The sequence below is a fragment of the Vigna angularis genome, chromosome 1 (genome assembly GCF_016808095.1).
Source record: "Vigna angularis cultivar LongXiaoDou No.4 chromosome 1, ASM1680809v1, whole genome shotgun sequence".
Classification (NCBI taxonomy): domain Eukaryota; kingdom Viridiplantae; phylum Streptophyta; class Magnoliopsida; order Fabales; family Fabaceae; genus Vigna; species Vigna angularis.
This window is the reverse complement of record NC_068970.1, coordinates 22,845,116-22,864,802: the sequence shown is the minus strand read 5'-3', so window position 1 is coordinate 22,864,802 and position 19,687 is coordinate 22,845,116. Positions and strand designations below refer to the sequence as shown.

Sequence of the window (19,687 nt, the reverse complement as noted above, 5' to 3'; positions counted from 1 at the left end):
TTTGCAACCTCTCCCTAAAATGCATTGGACAAACTTGATCCAAGAAGCATACATCTAACCCTTTCAAGGATAGTTCAGTTCATCCTTTCTACAAAACCATTCTATTAAGAGGTACCAACAAGCGTCTTGTGCCTCTTGATTCCTTGGGTCTTGCATAAATTATGGAATTCTTCTGAGACAAACTCCAAGCCATTATCTATTCTTAGAACCTTTAGGTTGGATTCCTATTGATTTTCAATCTGAGTATACCATTCCTTGAACTTTTGAAATGTCTCAGATTTGTTCCTTACAATGTAAATTCATACCCTTCTTGAAAAATCATCAATGATACTCAGAAAATATGCTCCTCCACCATGGGTTTGTGTTCTTGTGGCCCCCACATATAAGCATGTGCATATTCAAAGGGTCAGGTTGAAGTATGCTTACCTGTTCCAAACTTCACCCTGTACGATTTCCCTAAAACACATTGATCACAAAATTCCATCCTTTGAAGTTTTTCACCCATTAGCAAGATTTGCTTTTCCAATTCTACCAAGCCTTTCTCCCTAATGTGACCCATCCTTAAGTGCCTTAATCTGGTTTTGTCTTCCATTGTTTGACTCGCAACTGAGGCATGCGCAATGACTGTGGATCCTTCTAGGATGTATAATCCATTACTTGTTTTGCCCTTGGCTATGACAACATCTCGAGTGAACCTTCATTATTCCATTCTTAACCTTCGTGGAATATCCCATAAGATCAAATGAGTTTATGGAAATCAAATTCCTCTTCAGTTCAGGAACATACCTGTGGAAAATAAGACTGATTTATTATTCTCAATCATAAAAAATATATTCTGATACTCTCTATTTGTAATAATCTAATTCTCCTAAAAAGGGAAATAGGGAAACTAGGAAAGTAAAATAAAAGGAAATAGGGAAACTAGGAAAGTAAAATAAAATAAAAGATTATATATCTATTTCCTCTAATTAGGAAGATTCTAAAGATATTATCTCAAATTACAACACTCCCCACAAGCTGGATCATACAAGATTGTATGAACCAGGCTTGGAATAGTCAAACTCAATTGTAGAGAACGTCAATAAACCAAATTTGACAGCAATGGACGAGGACGAACTAGCACCATGAAACTTCAACTTGGACAGCAATGGACGAGGGCGAACTAGCACCATGAAACTTCAACTTGGACAGCAATGGACGAGGGAGATTTCCATCAAAAATGGATGATGACTTGCAGCAGCAAACAACAACAAACTATAAGGACTGGATTGCCATCAATAATGGCGAACAACAACAAAACTTCAAGAACATGATTTCCATGAGTAACATGGGAGGCCTTCAAAGGCTAACAGCCACAAACTTGTAGGGACTTAGCCACCCTGAACAATAATGAACCTTTAGGGACTTAATTGCCCTAACAACAACGAACCTTTAGGGACTTAACTGCCCTAACAACAACGAACCTTCAAGGACTTCACTGTCCTAACCTTTAGGGACTTAACTGCCCTAACAACAACGAACCTTCAAGGACTTCACTGTCCTAACCTTTAGGGACTTAACTACCCTAACAACAACGAGCCTTCAAGGACTTTATTGACCTGAACAACAACAAACCTGTAGGAACTGAACTGCCCTGCAGCGGGTAACAGCAACAAACCTGTAGGGACTTAACCACCCTACAACGGTTGAAACTTTTCTTCCCCTCACGATTGAACACACGTCAATGACGTGAAGGTGAAAGAACAAGTGAGAACCGATCTGTATTTTGGGACAAATCTGAAACCCCTAACATCGAACGAGTCAAATCAGCGGGTGGTCTCATAGAACAACTCTCAGTGAGCTGTTACAACAAGGCATTGGCAGAAACCAAAAACACCAAAGATTGGGACTTACAATGGCATCAAAAGGCCAAAGACATGTTGGAGGTCCAAAGTTCTCTGCTAGACTACTCCTAAATGGTGATACTTAACACTGTATCACAAGAAGTATGAGCTAAACTCTAGCCCAAGAAGGAAGTTCTTTGCAGGGGCTGAAAATATTTCCCCTCACGACAAACAATGGAAACAATGGCTAGTGCACTTCATGAGGCACTCTTAATCTTGACCAAAGAAAATGCGGCAGCTTATTGAGGCGGCAGCGACAAACCGCAAAGGTTACAACAACTGACTGCGCCGGCAGATGACTGCGTCGACACCGACTGTGGAAGCAGCGGAACAAAGCACTGTTGCTCGAGAAACAGAAACGAATGGAGAGGTAGAGAACCCTTTGTAATGGAGAGGAAAGAACTAACGCGATGGCGTCGAAAGAGGTCTCCCTATCGAGAGCGGGTCATGAAGTATATCCCAGCAATTCAGTACAGTGGCGAGATGATGGCGTTAAAGTGACATATAAGAAGGAGCAGATTACAGAAATGGAGGTCCAGCGACACGACCGACAGCGGTGCGGTGTGATTCCGACAACGGGAGGCTGGCGCGTGACGAACACGCACCTGAGACCAGCTAAAGAAAGGTGGCACCTGCGGAGGCTTCTGGGAGGTGGATTACCAGGGTTGAGTCGCGCTCCTTGAGACGCACCTAACCCTTATCTTCGTCGGAGAAAATGACGACGCCGACGGCGTCGACTATCGGATTGATTTGGCGCTCGTGGCGGCACGGGAATGAGAAGTAGCCATCGGAACCGGTGCGGTTGGCCATCGCTCGAAGAGACGATCCAGATCCGCTGGTCACCAGTCGAAACTGCAACGGTGGCCGGCGGCGGATGGTGGTCGGAAAAAAAGGATTGGGCATCACTTAAAATACCCATTCTGAGATAAATTCTAAGATAAATTCTGAGATAAATTTTGGAAGTATAGTGTTAGGTTCTTGGGTTTGGAACCTAACAAGAACACACTCAAAATATAGAAATAGTAATGGAAGAATGTGTTTTGCTATTATTCACTGTAAAAGAATCTCTTTACAAGGACTGGGTTTGGGAGCATAACCTTCCTCTAGAGAGCCTAACCTCCCCCCTCAGGATGATAATCCTGTTAGAACTACAACAAAACAATTCCCCCCCTCACTACAATCGTTTATTAGCTATTTATACAACCCCTAACCCCGCTCCTCCTAACTACTACTACGGCAGTTAAGACAGTTATGTATTTAATGTTTTATTCCTCCTCTAGTAAATTCTCCATCCCTAACATTACACCCCGCTGTCGAACAACCTTGTCCTCAAGGTTGGAAACGGGAAACTTGTCCGCTCAGTCTCTTCTGTGGATACCGTTCGGTTGTCCCCCGTTACCATTCGGCTTGATTCGGAGGCTTGGGTGGTGGCCAATCCTCCTCTTCATCGTCTTCTTCGTCCTCTGCTAAGAGTATTGTTAAATTTAGAGAGAGAAAATATAGAGATAGAAGTATTATTCCATTGTGTTGTGTTTCTATTACACCAAATGTCCTATATAAGGAGCAAGTAGACCAGCACACAACAGCCCAAGACTTACAGTACAATCATACAATACAATATATTTCAACACTCCCCCTCTAGCTGGAGCATATACATCATATGCACCAAGCTTGGAACATATAAATTGAATCCTAGGCCCCCTTAGAGATTTGGTCATAATGTCTCTGAGTTGTTCATTAGAATTGACAAACTTCGTAACAAGTTCCTTAGTCAACAACTTCTCTCTAATAAAATGACAATCAATTTCTATATGTTTTGTTCTCTCATGAAACACTGGATTGGAGGCAATATGAAGGGCTGCTTGGTTGTCACAGTACAGTTTCAATGACTCATTTCCACAAAATTTCAACTCTTGGAGAAGTTGCTTGATCCACACAAGTTCGCATGTAGTCAAAGACATAGATCGGTATTCAGCTTCAGCACTAGATCTAGCAACAACACTTTGTTTCTTACTTTTCCAAGATATAAGGTTCCCTCCAAGTAGAACACAATATCCTGTAGTAGATCTTCTATCAATTGGAGAACCAGCCCAATCTGCATCACAATATCCTTCAATCTGAGTGCTTCCCTTGTCCTCATACAACAATCCCTGTCCTGGATTTCCTTTTATGTATCTGAGAATTCGAATTACTGCATTCCAATGGTCAACATGTGGATTCTGCATGAATTGACTCACAACTCCCACTGGATAAGAAAGATCAGGTCTTGTTATTGTAAGATATATGAGTTTTCCAACCAGCCTCCTATATCTCTCTGGATCTGAGAAAGGTTCACCTTGATCTCTCATTAGTTTTTGATTTGAGTCCATAGGACTATCAATAGGCTTGCAATTTGTCAAACCTGTTTCCTCTAAAATATCAAGAGCATATTTCCTTTGTGAAATGATGACACCTTCTTTTGACTGTGCCAAATCAATACCAAGGAAGTATTTTAGACAACCCAGATCATTAGTCTGAAAGTGGTTGAACAAATGATTCTTTAATTGAGTAATTTTAGTGTTGTCATTCCCTGTAATAACAATATCATCAACATACACCATGAGATAAACACATTTGTCAGGAGAAAAATGACCATAAAACACTGAGTGATCCGCCTCACATCGTTTCAACCCAAAATTTTGCACAACCCGACTAAATTTACCAAACCAAGCACGAGGTGATTGTTTCAAGCCATAGAGGGAACGACGTAATTTACAAACTAACCCAGACTCCCCCTGAGCAACAAACCCAAGAGGTTGCTCCATGTAAATCTCCTCTTCCAGATCACCATGAAGAAAGGCATTTTTAATGTCCAATTGATAAAGTGGCCAATGATGAATGGCAGCCATAGCAAGTAAAATACGAACGGTACTGGTTTTAGCCACAGGAGAAAAGGTATCACAATAATCAATGCCATAAACTTGAGTATATCCCTTAGCTACTAGACGAGCTTTTAGACGATCAATTTCACCAGTAGGACCAACCTTAATAGCATAAACCCATCGGCAGCCAACGGGCTTCTTACCAGGGGGAAGAGGAACAAGGTCCCAAGTACCATTGTGGTCAAGTGCTTGCATTTCATCAATCATGGCTTGACTCCATCCAAGATGATCAAGTGCCTCATAAATATTATTAGGAGTCTTAATGGAGGATAAGGAGGAAACAAAAGAGAAATAGGTAGAAGACAAACGATGATAACTCAAAAAATTATAAACAGGATATGGATTACGAGTAGAACGAATACCTTTCCGAAGGGCAATGGGCAAATCATCGTCTGAGTTAGGAGAAGACGAGGAGGATGAAGGATCCATGGTCTGGTGAGCTGATGGAGGAGGAGATGAGTCTAGAGGATCTTTATTGTTCTGAGCTTGAGGTTGTCTCCGATGCTGATATGTGAGAATAGGTGGAGGAACAACGTCATTCACATTTTGAGTTGGAGGTGTAGATGCAGGAATAACCAAGGGATCACACGATGGTAGAGAAAACATTTGTTGAACCGATGAACGATCCTCCACAGAGGATGAGAAAAACGGTGTATCCTCAAAGAATGTGACATCGAGACAAAAGTTCTGATCTCTCTTTCATTAAATAAACTCAAGTACATCGAGAGAATTCATCAATGAAAGTGACAAAATAGTTAAAACCAAAAGAAGTGACACGACTTGGTCCCCAAATATCAGAGTGAATAGTTGAGAAAGGAGAATTACATAATGTCTCAGACTTTTTAGGATGAGAAGATCTAACATGTTTTCCTAATTGACACGACTCACAATCTAAGACTTGAATGTTCTTGAGACTTGGAACCATCATCTTCAACTTGAATAAACTCGGATGGCCCAACCGATCATGCAAAAGTTTTGGGGATGAAGTGGTAAAACAGGAAGCTGAAGAGCTATGTTTCAAAAAATAAAGTCCTCGAGACTCATGTCCTTCTCCAATCAGGCGACCCGTACCATGTTCCTGTATAACAAAGGAATTAGCAATAAAGGTTACAGAACAATTTAAGGAGCGAGTCAATTGGCTTAAAGAGATTAAATTGTAGGGGCAATGAGGAATATACAAAACGGAATTTAAATTTAGTGAAGGAGATAAGGAAACTCTGCCAATTCCTTGCGATGCAACTTTGGATCCATTGGCAATAGTAATGAAATGAGGGATTTTCTGAGAAGACATGGAAGAAAATGAAGAAATAGTACCAGAGATATGGTCAGAGGCACCTGAGTCAAGGATCCATGGATTGTGACCTTCCACAGATTGAGACATACCGGCAGTTGACGCACTGGACATGGAAGAGGATTGGTCAGGATTAGAAGATTTTCCAAATTTATACTTCAAAAATTCTTGATATTCTTCATTCGAAATTTTGGGTTCATCAGATTTCAAAACATGAACACCCTTGTCTGGATATCCATGTAAGGCATAACATTTCTCTCAAGTATGGCCTATCCTCTTACAATATGTGCACTGAGGAGGCATACCACGACCACCACGTCCTCCTCGGTTGCCTCTGCCTCCTCCTCTTCCTTGTGGTGCTACCATGGCTGATGTTTCAATACCACCAATTGAACTTTCATCTTTAACTAATGAAGGTACCCGAAGAAGTCGAGTAACTAAGCTGTCCATTGATGGAACTTGATCACCAGCCAACATTTGATCACGAACATGTCCAAAATCTGAATGTAGACCTCTTAAAATTAAGACCATGTAAAACTTATCAAGCTTCTTGTTTAGGCCTTCTAAAGAATCCGCCACAAAGAAATTCTTCAATTCTTCTACAGCAGCACAGGCCGTTCCTATGTAAGTAACCATATCATGATTGTTCTGTTTGAGAGAAGTCACTCTTTGAGTTGCATCAAAGAGGCGTTGTACATCGTTAGCAAAGATATCTTGAGCTTTTCTCCAAAAGGAGGAACACGTTTTGTATGGTCTTAAAATTTCTAAGACTTCTGGTTCAACAGATTGCCATAGGACAGCACATAGTTGGAAATCAAGTTTTTGCCATTGAGATTTTTCTTCTTCAGGAACGGTAGAAACATCTTGTTCAAGATGGTCATGATGTCCTTGACCAAGAAACCATAACTCCACAGAAGAAGACCAAGATAGATAGTTTTTCCAATTGAGTTTTGCAGAAGTAATGGTTGGAGTGGCAGAAAGAGACGGTGTTCCAAGACCAGCCATCGTAAAACCAAACCAGAAAAAAAGGAAAAACACCTTAACGGAGCAAAGATTGTGGGAAGAAACCCTAAACGGAGCAAACCTCAATGGAACAGAAAATCAGTGGCCACAATAGACTCAGGAGACGGAGGCGAACCGACCGGCGGTGGCGCGGTGAAGTTCCGACACGGGAGAGGCGGTGCGTGACGGCGCGTCGAGGAGAATATGCGGCGACGACCACCGGGGATGGGTCGCGCTCTTCGAGGCGCACCGAACCCCTAACTTCGCCGGAGAAAAGGCTGCGACGACGGCAGCGGACGGTGGCGGCGGCGATGGACGGAGCAGCGACGAAAGGTGGAAGCAACGGCAGTGGGTGGCTGCAAACCCTAACCTGCTCTGGATACCATGTTAAATTTAGAGAGAGAAAATATAGAGATAGAAGTATTATTCCATTGTGTTGTGTTTCTATTACACCAAATGTCCTATATAAGGAGCAAGTAGACCAGCACACAACAGCCCAAGACTTACAGTACAATTATACAATACAATATATTTCAACAAGTATCACCCTCAAACTCTTTTCTGGACATTGGTGACCAAGGCCGAACAGTCCCCGCATCGAAAGCATCGCCCCTCTGCTCTTCGCTTAAGGAACTCAGGATAAGGTAGGTTCCTCACCGTTCGGCTTCGATTGTCGCTCCCTCCAGTATCGTTCGGTCTACCCATACTGTTCGGTCTAGTGTTGACGCTCAGTCCTCCCATAGTGTTCGGTGCTTCTCTTCTCACCGATGCTACGCTTTCCACCCCGCTCGGTCGACTAGGATTTGGGCGACTGTTGTCGTTTCTTGTCACTACTCCGACCGTTCGTCCCCAAGATTGCGAAATCTGGGTATCATTCCAACTTTCCACTCTCGCTCTGATCGCCGCGTCCTCCACATCTCTTGCAATTCTCATCGCGACCATTAGTTCTTGAGGATCAAGAATTCGAACCTGCCCCTTGATGTCCTCACGCAGTCCGGCGAGGAAATACCCCAAAACCTGCTCCTCTGATACTCCATGGGTTTGTCCCACCAACACCTCAAATTCGTGAATGTAATCTTCCACGGTTCCCTCCTGCCGCAACGTCGCCAGTCGTTCGAAAACGGTTCCCAAGAACAATTCTTGGCCTTTTCTTTCCAAAACTTGAACCAGTAACTCGCGCTGCCCTCCATGCTAATGTACGCGAGTTCCACCTTATCCTCCTCCGCCACCTTCTGGATATCGAAAAATCGTTCAGCCCGATTGATCCAACTATGAGGGTCCAGTCCTTCGAACGTGGGTAAGTCCACCTTCTTCCTCCAATTATTTTGCACCTCCTGATGATCGCCGCCCCTTCTTCCTCCAATTTCCTCATTGCGCCTCCGCTGGTTTTCAGACAAGCTCTGATACCATGTGGAAAATAAGACTGTTTATTATTCTCAATCATAAAAGTTACATTCTGATACTCTCTATTTGTAGTAATCTAATTCTCCTAAAGAGGGAAATAGGGAAACTAGGAAAGTAAAATAAAGGGAAATAGGGAAACTAGGAAAGTAAAATAAAATAAAAGATTATATATCTATTTCCTCTAATTAGGAAGATTCTAAAGATATTATCTCAAATTACAACAATACCTCACACCTTGCAACACCATTTCATGGTTGTCAAACATTCTAAGCCTTATTGATCCCATACCTTGCACTTTGTAGGCCTTGTTAATTCCAAGAAGTACAGTTCCATACTCTTTTTATTCAAGATTCTCAAAGTAATCCTTCATTGGACACATGGTATGTGCAACCTAAGTCCATGCCCCAATTTTTCTGAGAATCGTTAGATGAAGTCACCAGAACACCAGCTGATTCATATCCCTTGGAGGCCTCATCAACATCAGTTGTTTCTTTCATCAGAGTGCTTTACCTTTCTCTAGCCAATGTTTGTTTATATGACCAACCTTTTGGCACTTGAAACATCGAACTTGTTTCTTGTTCTCTAGTTTTGTCTTTTTTCACTTACCTTCTGTTTTCTTTCCTTTCCCTTTCATGGTTGTTAGACCTGATGAAACCTCCTCTGTTGCCTTTGAGTCTTGGAGTTTTTGGAACTCTTTAGTTCGAATTGATGTTACAACATCTTCCAAGGTAATCAACTGATCTTTTCCATACAGCAAAGCATCTTTAAAATGTTCAAAAGTTTTGGTAAAAGCATTCAAAAGAATGACAGTGTTATCTGTTGGAACAATTTTCCAAGAACTTGGAGAAACAAGATGAACAACAATGTAGACTTGATATAATCTTTTAGGCGTGAATATACACTTTTCTAAAAGCAATATTTCGTCCCTTATAAGAGTGAAGGGGATCACGAAATCCACTTTTGAGATACAAAGAAGAAATACAACGATAATACTCACTCTTAGTATTAACGTCAAACAAGAATAAAATTCTCATGAATTGATTTGTGTGTTAAGTGAATGACATAATGTAGAGAAAAAGTCTCTCTTTATATGTACATCAATAGAGCACAAAATCCCTTTATATAGATGTTGATCAGGCATCTTTCAAATCCAAGAGATACCAGATTCTTATTAGTTACATTTCTTCATAAATGATTGTAACTTTTCATGAATGGTTGTAACTCTTCATGAATAATTGTAACTCTTCATTGGTTATAACTCTTCATGAATAAATGTAACTCTTCATGAATCCGAAAATGGTCTCTAATACTCTTAAATTCCAACAATCCTCCACCATTTGAGAGTATTGTATAATTACTTTACACAAACATCAATTTAATAATTGCAATCTTACACATAAATGAAAGTGTACATAGACTTGAACTTTCACTTAGTAGAATACACATTTCAGGAATTCGTATTTTATTGGTGTCGAAACGATTGAACCAACATAATACATAATGAAGATACTCTACATATAAGATAAATTACATATTCTTGTTATACTTGACACAATAGGGCCATGCATCCATATCTATTCATAAGTGCAACAAAGTCATGCCCCCTTGACTTCCTGAAGCGGCCAAACTTCGCACTTACATAGGTTGATTTCTTAGGTAAACATGTTCCTGTGACAAAACATAAATTCAAGAAATCAATTAAGAATTAGTCAACCTCCTAAGCATCACAGATCTAAAGCACTCTTGAAATAATTATTTGTGCTTTCAATCATCAAATAAGACATTTAATCTTATTGAACTTAAGACTCAATGTCATATTAAGCGTTAAGTTAAGATTCCCTTACTTGTGATTAATCGTGGGTTCCATTCCTATTCCAATTGTCATTCTGGAAATAGAATCTTTAACCAATGCCTTAGTAAATCCATCGGCCAAATTAAACTTTGTTCGTACGAAATCTACTGTAATAATTCCATCTTTGATGAGTCCTTGGACATAACTATGTCTCACACCAATATGTCTTGATTTGCCATTGTATACTTGACTATAAGCCTTTGCCAATGTTGCAGCATTATCACAATGTATTGTTATTGGTGATATTGGTTTTGGTAACAATGGTATTTCGAACATGAGATTCCTCAACCATTCGACTTCCTTTCCTGCCGAGGCTAGAGCTATAAACTCTGAAGCCATAGTGGAATCTGTAATGCAAGTTTGTTTCTTGGACGACCAAGAAATTGCACCTCCCCCATGGAGGAAAATCCAACCACTAGTTGAAGAGTGATTTTCTGCATTTGTAATCCAACTTGCATCAGAATATCCTTTCAAAACTGAAGACTATATGTTAATCCATAATTAATATTTTTCTTTAAATACTTAAGTACTCGACGTACTGCTTGCCAATGTGATAGACTAGGGTTACTAGTATATCTACGCAATTTGCGTACCGCAAAAGCAATATTTGGCCTTGTACTTGTCATTGCATACATTAAACATCCTATTACCCTTGCATATTCCAGTTGTGAAACTGATTTACCACCATTAGGTAATATCTTTAAACTAGGGTCCATAGGGTTTGAAACAAGAGAGCATTCATAATTATTGAATTTCTTGAGTACTTTTTCAATGTAACGAGATTGAGACAAAATTAATTTCTCATTTCCTCTCTTTATCTTTATTCCTAGTATAACATCTGCTTCTCCCATATCCTTCATAAGGAAACAAGATGATGGAAATGTTTTGGTCAAATTAACTTGATCTAAATTTGTTCCAAAAATTAGCATATCATCAACATATAAGAAGATTATGACACCATTACCGCTGTCATCAAATTTACTATACACACACTTGTGTAAGTTATTAAAATTATTGGTCTAGCATCAATCATTTTGTAATTATTAAAATTACTAACCAGGAATTTCTAGCTTGATGCATCTTCAAAAATGTATTTGCTTTCAAGTTGATTCCAAAGTTCTTTTGTAGAACCTATATATTGATATATGTCAAATAAAGGATAAGACATACCGTTCAGAATGTGAGCACGACATATATAATCATCATTCTCCCATTTGTTCCTTTTTCGTTGTTCCTCCAATGTCTCGGTTTTGCTTTCTTTGGGTTGGGGAGAACTTAGAACATATGCCACGTTTAGAGCTGAGAGAAGGAAATGCATCTTCTTTTGCCATCATCGGAACCAACGCCTTCAAACTTGTCTAATTTGTGAAAGTTTGCAGACATCTCATGAATTGTTGTCATCTTAGAGAATATATTGCTTTTAGACTGTTGGAACAATTTTCCAAGAACTTAGGGAAACAAGATGAACAACAATGTAGACTTGATATAATCTTCTAGGCGTGAATACACACTTTCCTTAAAGCAATATTTTGTTCCTTATAAGAGTGAAGGGGATCACGAAGTCCGCTTTTAAGATACAAAGAAGAAATACAACGATAATACTCACTCTTAGTATTAACGTCAAACAAGAATAAAATTCTCATGAATTGATTTGTGTGTTAAGTGAATGACATAATGCAGAGAAAAAGTCTCTTTTTATATGTTCATCAATAGAGCACAAGATCTCTTTATATAAATGTTGATCAGGTATCTTTCAAATCCAAGAGATATCAGATTCTGATTAGTTATATTTCTTCATAAATGATTGTAACTTTTTATGAATGGTTGTAACTCTTCATGAATAATTGTAACTCTTCATTAGTTATAACTCTTCATAAATAAATGTAACTCTTCATGAATCCGAAAACGGTCTCTAATACTCTTAAATTTCAACATTATCTACATCTTCTAGCTTTACACCAATATTCTCAAGGTCATCAATAGTGTTGTTGAATTCTGCACAAGTTGTTCTTCAATCGTTCTTGATTTTGCCATCTTGAACAAATAAAGTTATTGTATGAGACACAACCTATGAACCAAAGATCTCATCATGTTATAGCACTGTTCACTGAAATTGTATGAGCTCCTATTTGATTTATAATGTGCTGATAATATTCTAATACATCAAAATTTCAACTTGCATCTTTGTTAATATATGACGTGTATATAATCTTCTAAGCATAAGTTTCAAGGATACCAAATAATTAAAGGATAAAAAGACTATAAGTTGGATATATTTACTCTTTAGGAAATGATATGGCTTCTGATTTCTTATTGATTTTTCAGGAACTTGTAGGACCTGTTCCCGAAGGATTCTATGAATACTTTGCAAATAGATATCCAAGACTCTTGATTGAGGTGTATAAAGTTATACTTCATTATTGCAAGGAGGAAGAATGTTTCCAAAGATATTTTAGATGTGTTGATTAGGGCTTTGGCATGGGTTCAGCATGAAGCTGTTTATGTTGATATTTTATAAATGTAATAATGTGTATATACGTGTATTAGTCCAACCTAAAGTTACTTGTCTCTTAAGTTAAAAGAGTACAAGCTAATCAAAATTATCTTTAATCTCTAAGATTGCATAATAAAGATTGTAATGAATTAACTGAGACAACTAGGGTCAGAATGTTGTGTTTACTCACCCAGGATTGAAACGTACGGTCTATATATCCGTTCTAATTGAGGATTATGCATCAAATTTCTTCCTACACGTATCAAACCGGATTTTGCTTTCTGAAACAAACTAAACTAATTCAAAAAGATTTCCGAAGACACTCATGTCACCCTTGTTACAGATAAAAAATTCTGTAACAAAAATTCCGGAAGTCTGTGATCGGGGTGCAAGAGGAAACACTCATCTTTATATAGGGAAGAAAGATGTCAACTGTCATTTTATTTCTGTTTCTGCCCTTGGAAGTTTTATTTGAAGCATTTGGGAAGGTGCAGTGGCGTGGTCTGGATAATGGATTCCATAAAGGGTATCTGGTTGATTAGAAATTCGATTCGGGAAAATGGATTATGAAAGGGAAAACACGTTTTTTATAAAAGAGATTCTGGAAGAGGTAAGTCAATCATAAAAAAAATTTGAAATTTTTTTTGGAAACGTTTTTCTTTTCTGGAAAAAAATTTCCAGAATATGTTTTCTATTTCAGATTACATTTTTCGGATGTAAATTTCAAATAAGGGCAAAAGTGAAAATAAAATAAATTGATAGGATGTAAGAAGAAAACATAGGGTGTAGGAAGCAACATACCAAGGTTTTGTGTATTCATATGACATGCAACATTCTTATAGACAAAGGTTATCTAAGACCAGCTAATATGCTAATGAATGAAAGTCAACAATTGGTCTATTGTACTATAAATAAAAATGAAATGATTTCATTAATTATTATGTATCCTACACAACTATCAGTACAAACAATAATTGCAAAGCCAACTTGTCCCCACGCTTAGATTACAGTCCCACACAAAATGATATATCTTTCACTTATATGTACTAAAAAAGAAAACCACAAAAATGTAGGAAGCCAGCAGTTGCAACGGGGGATGAAGAGTGATGCACAAGGCGTTAGTACAAGAAGCTACAAAATTATGAGGAGCAAACAAGTATGCAACAGTTAGATTTCAGTAGCTGAATCAATTCTGTTTGATGATGCCTGAGAAAATCCTTTGTTGGAGGTGATGGATGATCCTACTTCTCTTGTGCTCCTGTAGGACATGCCCTCTATTTTCTTTCTCTTCACACGGCTCTTAACAATCTCTTCCTTTTCATCTACAAAGGAAAGGAATGTGCGCAGACGTGAAGATCCTGAGCCATTGCCAGAAGACTCAAGTTCCTCTGGACCGTGCTTAGAGTACTGTCTCATGGTCTGAATAAGATATATGAGAAGAGCAATCACACATGCCAACCCACACACCAGATAGAGGCCCCAGAAGCTTCTCAGCTTGAGTCTGTCCACTTCAAGCTTTGCACCTTGTGATAAGCAGGCACTGCTCAAAAGCCATTTGTCATGGATCCTTTGTAAGTCTCCGTTCTCTGCCAACTCCAATATGGCAGTTGAAAGATCAACTGCTAACGGTGAGTCCCGCGGAAAGGCCTAAGAAAAATGAAGGGCAACAAACGATTAATCATTGGTGTAGATTACAGTGCTAACAAAACATGAAATTGGAAAAGGTAACTTCCTGCCAACTTTTTCTGCCGAAACTAGAACAATTTAGCTAATTTAAGGAGTTCATAGGTAAGAGACTATGCTCCAGCTAATCATGTAAAGGTTCCATGACCTCACCTGAATGGTTACAGTTCTTTGTTGCAAGGTTACAGGTTTCAAAGAACAAGAACTTAAACATGTGTAGTTATATTCTTGAGTTGAGTTAGGAAAGTTGCTGAATAACGACAAAAATGGGAGGAAATTTCAGGTGAAAACATTGAACAGTAGCTACATCTATTAGGATATATCTAAACTAAGATATGCATATATTACAATGTAGGATATTTATTTTAGACTCTGGCACAGCAGCATTTCTATTAAACCACAAAAATGAAGTCAGAAGCAAGCTTGGACATTATGATTTGGCAGTGAAGTATTTATTATCTGTGTTTAGTACAGATAAATCACTCAATCCCTTTTCCCCAGTGCTTCATGGTTGACTGAGTTAATGAACAATGTTTAAAGCAGAACAAAGTTTCAACCAGAATTGTCAAGTGAAAAATGCATTTACGCTTCCTTTAGGTAGAGATGAACAGAAAGTAAAGAGAACAGTGTGGCACATTCCAAAGTTCACTGTGAAGGCAAAAAATAAAGAAAATTAGGACTATTGGTAAGGAGATACTTACAAATCCCCAACCATTTCGGGTGAACTCTTGACCTACAATGCTAAAGTCGCAACGGCTTGAAAGGAAAAGTTCTATGTAAGCACGCTCATCAACATATGCAGCAACACCACCCTTCTGGGGACCATTTTTCAGTGCTGTTGCAGTTTCTTCCGGTGTTTTTAGAGGAACCAGTCTGGATTCATCAATACCAATTTCTTCAATCAAATAAGTTCGAGTAAATGAACCCTGCAAGTAGCCAATAGGCTCTTTGCTATTTATTAAACTGTCAATGCCTTTAACAGGTGAAGAAAGTTGTTGCACTGTGAGGATTGATGTCAGGCTAGCTGTGTAACTTGAGTTAATTATTAGAACTACAAATAACCATATAAGCAGCACAAAGCGACCAAGACTGCTCACTGTATTTTCCCCTACATAGTACAGAAAAAGAGTATTTCATACACCCAATGTAGTCACCACTTATACTCGGGATTGGGACCAATATATATCACAGAAGACAAAAAATTGGCACTTACTGTGAGCGAAGAACATGGTCGAAAAACTAAACCTGTCAAATAAACACATGGATAGAAGTTATAAACATATCCATTTAAGTTGATCCAGAGTGAAAAAGTAACATTGATAAATTATTCATCAACAACATACACAACAGATTCAATATAGTGAGCTTGAGAAAGGGAGAGAGAAAGACCAGATTCCCATACCACAAAATTGTGACCATTTGTTGTTTGGGAGTTCCCCTAAAATCATCATTCAGTCTATGCTCTAAAATCCAAACAACAGCTCCCACTAATAGAAAAAAGATAGCTGTGACAGCCCACATCATTGGCGTAAATGGTTTAAAAAAGGCCCAAGCATTGGAATCCGTCTTCTTAACCGATGCTACTACCACCAGACCAGACTCAATATATGGCTGAGTAAAATCCACCATCTTTGTTCTTTCTGTTGTAATTGTAATGTCACCTACTGCAGCATCAAAAACCTGTATGCAAAGAAAAACTGGTCTCAGAAGTACCCATAAAACTTCCAAACTCCTAAAGTTATTGTAATGATACTCACGTCCGCTGTGATAAGACGGACAAGTTCAGTGTTACTAGGATTGCTGTCACCATCCCCATATGGAACAAATTTATAGGGGACAGCATAGGGCAACAAGTTCACTGCAGAAAGAAATACATCAATGCAGAATCCCTTGAACATGTCAGTGCCTTGTACTTGAGAGACAAAATCCCGGTAACTAACCCTCTTTGGCACTCCAATTTTTAACATCCTTCCATTGTTTGGAAAAACCCAACCACGGGGCTTTTGGGTTGTTTCTCCTGGCCAAAACACAGGGAGTAAATTTTGGCTTGCACTGGATCGATTAGGTGGCTTTGAATAAAGTGTTTCTGGAGGAACAATGGATAATCCAGTGTAATTAGACCAATAACCAATCCTCCGTGTTCCTGTTCCAATCACATTGATGATTTCATAAGCTGGATTAACAAGGTTTCCATCAGAATCATACTTGAATAGGCCTGATACACCAGTCATATTAACCTCATAAATATGTTTACGCAGCAGATTTCCTTCGTTAAAGATCTTCACAGCATCAAGATGCATGTTGTCTCCACGTATTTGAGATAACTTTGGATCATGTGAAAATGTAATTTGATTCCCTCGTTTGAAAAATGCATCAAGTGCATGAGCAAGAGCAAAAACAGTATCATATGCAAAGATACCATAAGTACTCAAACCAAGGGTACCATTACCATTCTTTCCAGAAGTAGTGATGTTTGTCCACCTAGAAATAAACCATCTTTTGAGCTTTGAATCTGGTACATACATACGTAGTGCAATGACCCCTTGCATGTCATTTGTTGCATCTGGAGATAGGGGACTATGTATATCCAGCCAAGTAGACAGAAAAGTAGTTGTTATCCAGACATAACCATTTTCCATCATCCCCAGAGACTTTGCCACACTTAAGACTTTTGGACCCCAAGCAGTACTTGTGTGAAGAACTATAACCCGGGATTCTGCCAGGGCCACCTGAACAAGTACATCAGTAATCTCCTCTCTAGTTGCCTCAGGAGTCATAGGTGCTTTAAATGAAATCTTGCAACGCCTCTCGGCAAGCTTATCCCCTAATGCACCCATTCCATTCCTCCCATGGTCATCGTCACCATAAACTGCAATTACCTCTCTCCATTGAAAGTAGTTAACAAGGTCTGCTATTGCAGTCATCTCATAGACGTCACTAAAAGCAGTTCTAATAAAGAATGGGAATTGAAGAGAAGAAAGGGTAGGGTCAGTGGCTGTAAATGATAGCAGAGGAACTTGGAGCTCATTTGCTATATGAGATATGACATGAGCCGTTGTAGAGGTCTGGGGACCAATTATAGCCACAGTTTGTGTCGCCATGAGCTGTAAGGCTGTATCACACACAGTTTATGTCAAACGACAATTATAATCTGCCAAACTTTGAACTAACTTGTCTAACAGAAAAAGATGTTTTTAAGTTTTTACACACAGAAAAAATGGGATATTCCGACATACCCTCAGCAATGCTCAAAAATCCTCTGTATTTGGTATCTTCTTGCATTGAGAGCTTCAACTTAGTTTGAGGAAGAATAGATGGGTCAGAATTTACATCTTCAACCGCCGCTTCTACAGCAGTTTTCACCATTTTACCAACACTGGTATTGAAAGAATAGAGAACTCCAATGTTTACCAAAGCAGGTATTGTGGAATTATCTGATAGAGCTCCAGCTGAAAATAACCCTTCAAAGAGAACCATCAACACCATAATCTCAACTCTAGTCATGGTTGCGGTTGCCTTTTGCGAAGCCAGTATCAATCACACTGCTCAACAAACAAGTAAAGCACCATCTTCAGAGAATTAAAAAAGGGGAGATACTTATAAAGTGAAAAGCTAAGCATTCGTGCCCAAAACTGTGGCTTTCAAAACATTAAGAATGAACCGCACTTCTCAATCAAGAACTTATTTGGCACGCAAAGTTGGTCCCAGGCCAAGTAACCCAAAACAAAAACACAAGCACAGAGTTGCAACGCACATCTCAAAAGCAACCATGAAAGGGAAAGAATACAACAATAAAGTTCCACCCATTAAAGCAAAAAGGTAGCTGATTGCAAGGATAAGTAAAAGCATGTGAATAGCAGAACTTTAATCAAAGGGACCAGTTTACCTGAGTTTGATTCCCAAGATGGTAGCTGGTATCTATCTATATTTAGCAGCAAACGAGTCCAGAAAACCTGACGTTTGATTCAATTTGGGAATAAAAATATAAACTTTACATGTATCCAAAAACAAAAGAAATAAACTTTAAGGTGAGACCATGGATGATAGATCTTAGAAAATTGTGCCGTGGGAGAGAGTGAAAATAATGTTCATAAAGTTAAACGGTATTTCACCTGAGGATGTTATTCCTGTGATATTACTTTTTCCTTTACTTAACTTTCTAGCATAAAGCCAAAAAGAACACTCGGGACAAAATATCTTAAGGAAAGTTCTCATAGGACAACCTCCTCATTCCATTCAAATACCACTCTTGTTCCTGTTCCTGTTCCCGTTCCTGCTACTACTCCCACCTCAAACCACCGTCACTAAGAAACGGGAAAGACAGAGAAAGGTAAGACTTCTGCTGAGAATGGTGTCAATTACTCTCCATCTAACTAATGACAGTTTTAGTGAAAAAAATTATGGTCGGATATCGCGTTTTACATGTGTTTTTATATCCACGTGTGTGTTTTTCATGAGATATCTTCAGTTGTACGATAATTCTTATAATTTCTTAATAATTTGTTAAAAAATAGTTAGTAATTGTTACGATAATGAAATTTAATGTTGCTATATGTGAAAGGTAAATGGAATATTGGTATCACTCTGGCATATGATTAATGGTAATGACTCGTGGGCCCCGCTAATGGGTGTACTGTACAGAGTCTCACTGCTTTCAGAAACGGGACAGTGACTTTCCTACGGGACATCACTTCAATCCAACGTCAATTCTTCCAACAAAAATCGACATCATCTGTGAAAAAATTCTTAAAGACAAATACTCTTACAAATTTATTACAAAGACGTTTCTTTAACATAATAAAATTCTCACGTTTTATTGACTTTTTTTTTCTGATAATTTTTAAAATTATTTTATTTGTATGTTATTATAAATATATAGATATTATATATAATTTATATATTTATATATAAAGTAGGTGTTTTAATTATTGTTAAGAATTGAACTTTAAGTTTAATTCAAACTCAAAAATTGATTTGTAAAGTAAGGTTTGCATTCACTTATATATTATAAATTGGTTTTATCTTTAGTCGATGTAAGACTTTCAACACATCCCTTTCACGTCGAGGTATATACATTCATCCCAAAAAACTGGTTTGTAAGGTGAGGTTTGCGTCCACTTATATACTTTAAATTGGTTTTATCTCTAGTTGATGTGG

At 38.5% G+C, this 19,687-nt stretch overlaps 3 protein-coding genes across 6 annotated transcripts in view; 1 reads left to right on the top strand and 2 right to left on the bottom strand.

Annotated features, from left to right (window-relative positions):
- LOC108343424 (serine/threonine-protein kinase/endoribonuclease IRE1a) overlaps positions 1–12,970 on the top strand; it is a 54,879-nt gene extending 41,909 nt beyond the window's left edge. For both annotated transcript variants that reach the window (XM_017581701.2, XM_017581710.2), the window contains one exon: positions 12,679–12,970. In XM_017581701.2, the coding sequence (XP_017437190.1) occupies positions 12,679–12,822 (144 nt within the window). In that variant the 3' untranslated portion in view covers positions 12,823–12,970. The remainder of the gene's footprint in view (positions 1–12,678) is intronic.
- On the bottom strand, positions 5,794–7,134 carry LOC128194940 (uncharacterized). The gene is made up of 2 exons (XM_052871526.1): positions 6,119–7,134; positions 5,794–5,882 (listed from the first exon to the last, which is right to left on the bottom strand). Exon 1 carries the CDS (start codon positions 7,098–7,100, stop codon positions 6,354–6,356), a length of 747 nt encoding a protein of 248 aa, XP_052727486.1. The 5' UTR covers positions 7,101–7,134; the 3' UTR covers positions 5,794–5,882; positions 6,119–6,353.
- Positions 12,971–13,745: 775 nt separating the features above from the next.
- On the bottom strand, positions 13,746–18,918 carry LOC108347156 (glutamate receptor 3.6). Of its 3 annotated transcripts, XM_017586318.2 has the most exons (8): positions 18,643–18,918; positions 18,417–18,483; positions 17,767–18,072; positions 16,288–17,642; positions 15,933–16,210; positions 15,744–15,775; positions 15,232–15,638; positions 13,746–14,494 (listed from the first exon to the last, which is right to left on the bottom strand). In XM_017586318.2, the coding sequence occupies exons 3-8, from the start codon at positions 18,032–18,034 to the stop codon at positions 14,015–14,017; spliced, it is 2,820 nt and encodes a 939-aa protein (XP_017441807.1). In that variant the 5' UTR covers positions 18,035–18,072; positions 18,417–18,483; positions 18,643–18,918; the 3' UTR covers positions 13,746–14,014. The 3 variants fall into 3 exon arrangements, with proteins under 3 accessions (XP_017441807.1, XP_052727485.1, XP_052727484.1); XM_052871525.1 differs by lacking the exons at positions 18,417–18,483; positions 18,643–18,918 and adding an exon at positions 18,285–18,407; XM_052871524.1 differs by lacking the exons at positions 18,417–18,483; positions 18,643–18,918 and adding an exon at positions 18,197–18,405.
- Between the last annotated feature and the right edge of the window lie 769 nt (positions 18,919–19,687).

Bases quoted from the DNA above. Each gene is read 5' to 3' on its own strand.
- LOC128194940 (XM_052871526.1), bottom strand. From the start codon at position 7,100: ATGGCTGGTCTTGGAACACCGTCTCTTTCTGCCACTCCAACCATTACT.
- LOC108347156 (XM_017586318.2), bottom strand. From the start codon at position 18,034: ATGACTAGAGTTGAGATTATGGTGTTGATGGTTCTCTTTGAAGGGTTA. The intron at 16,211-16,287 runs GTGAGTATCATT...CTTTGCATACAG, and splicing joins TCCGTCTTATCACAGCGGAC to GTTTTTGATGCTGCAGTAGG. The intron at 15,776-15,932 runs GTATGGGAATCT...TTTATTTGACAG, and splicing joins CAAATGGTCACAATTTTGTG to GTTTAGTTTTTCGACCATGT.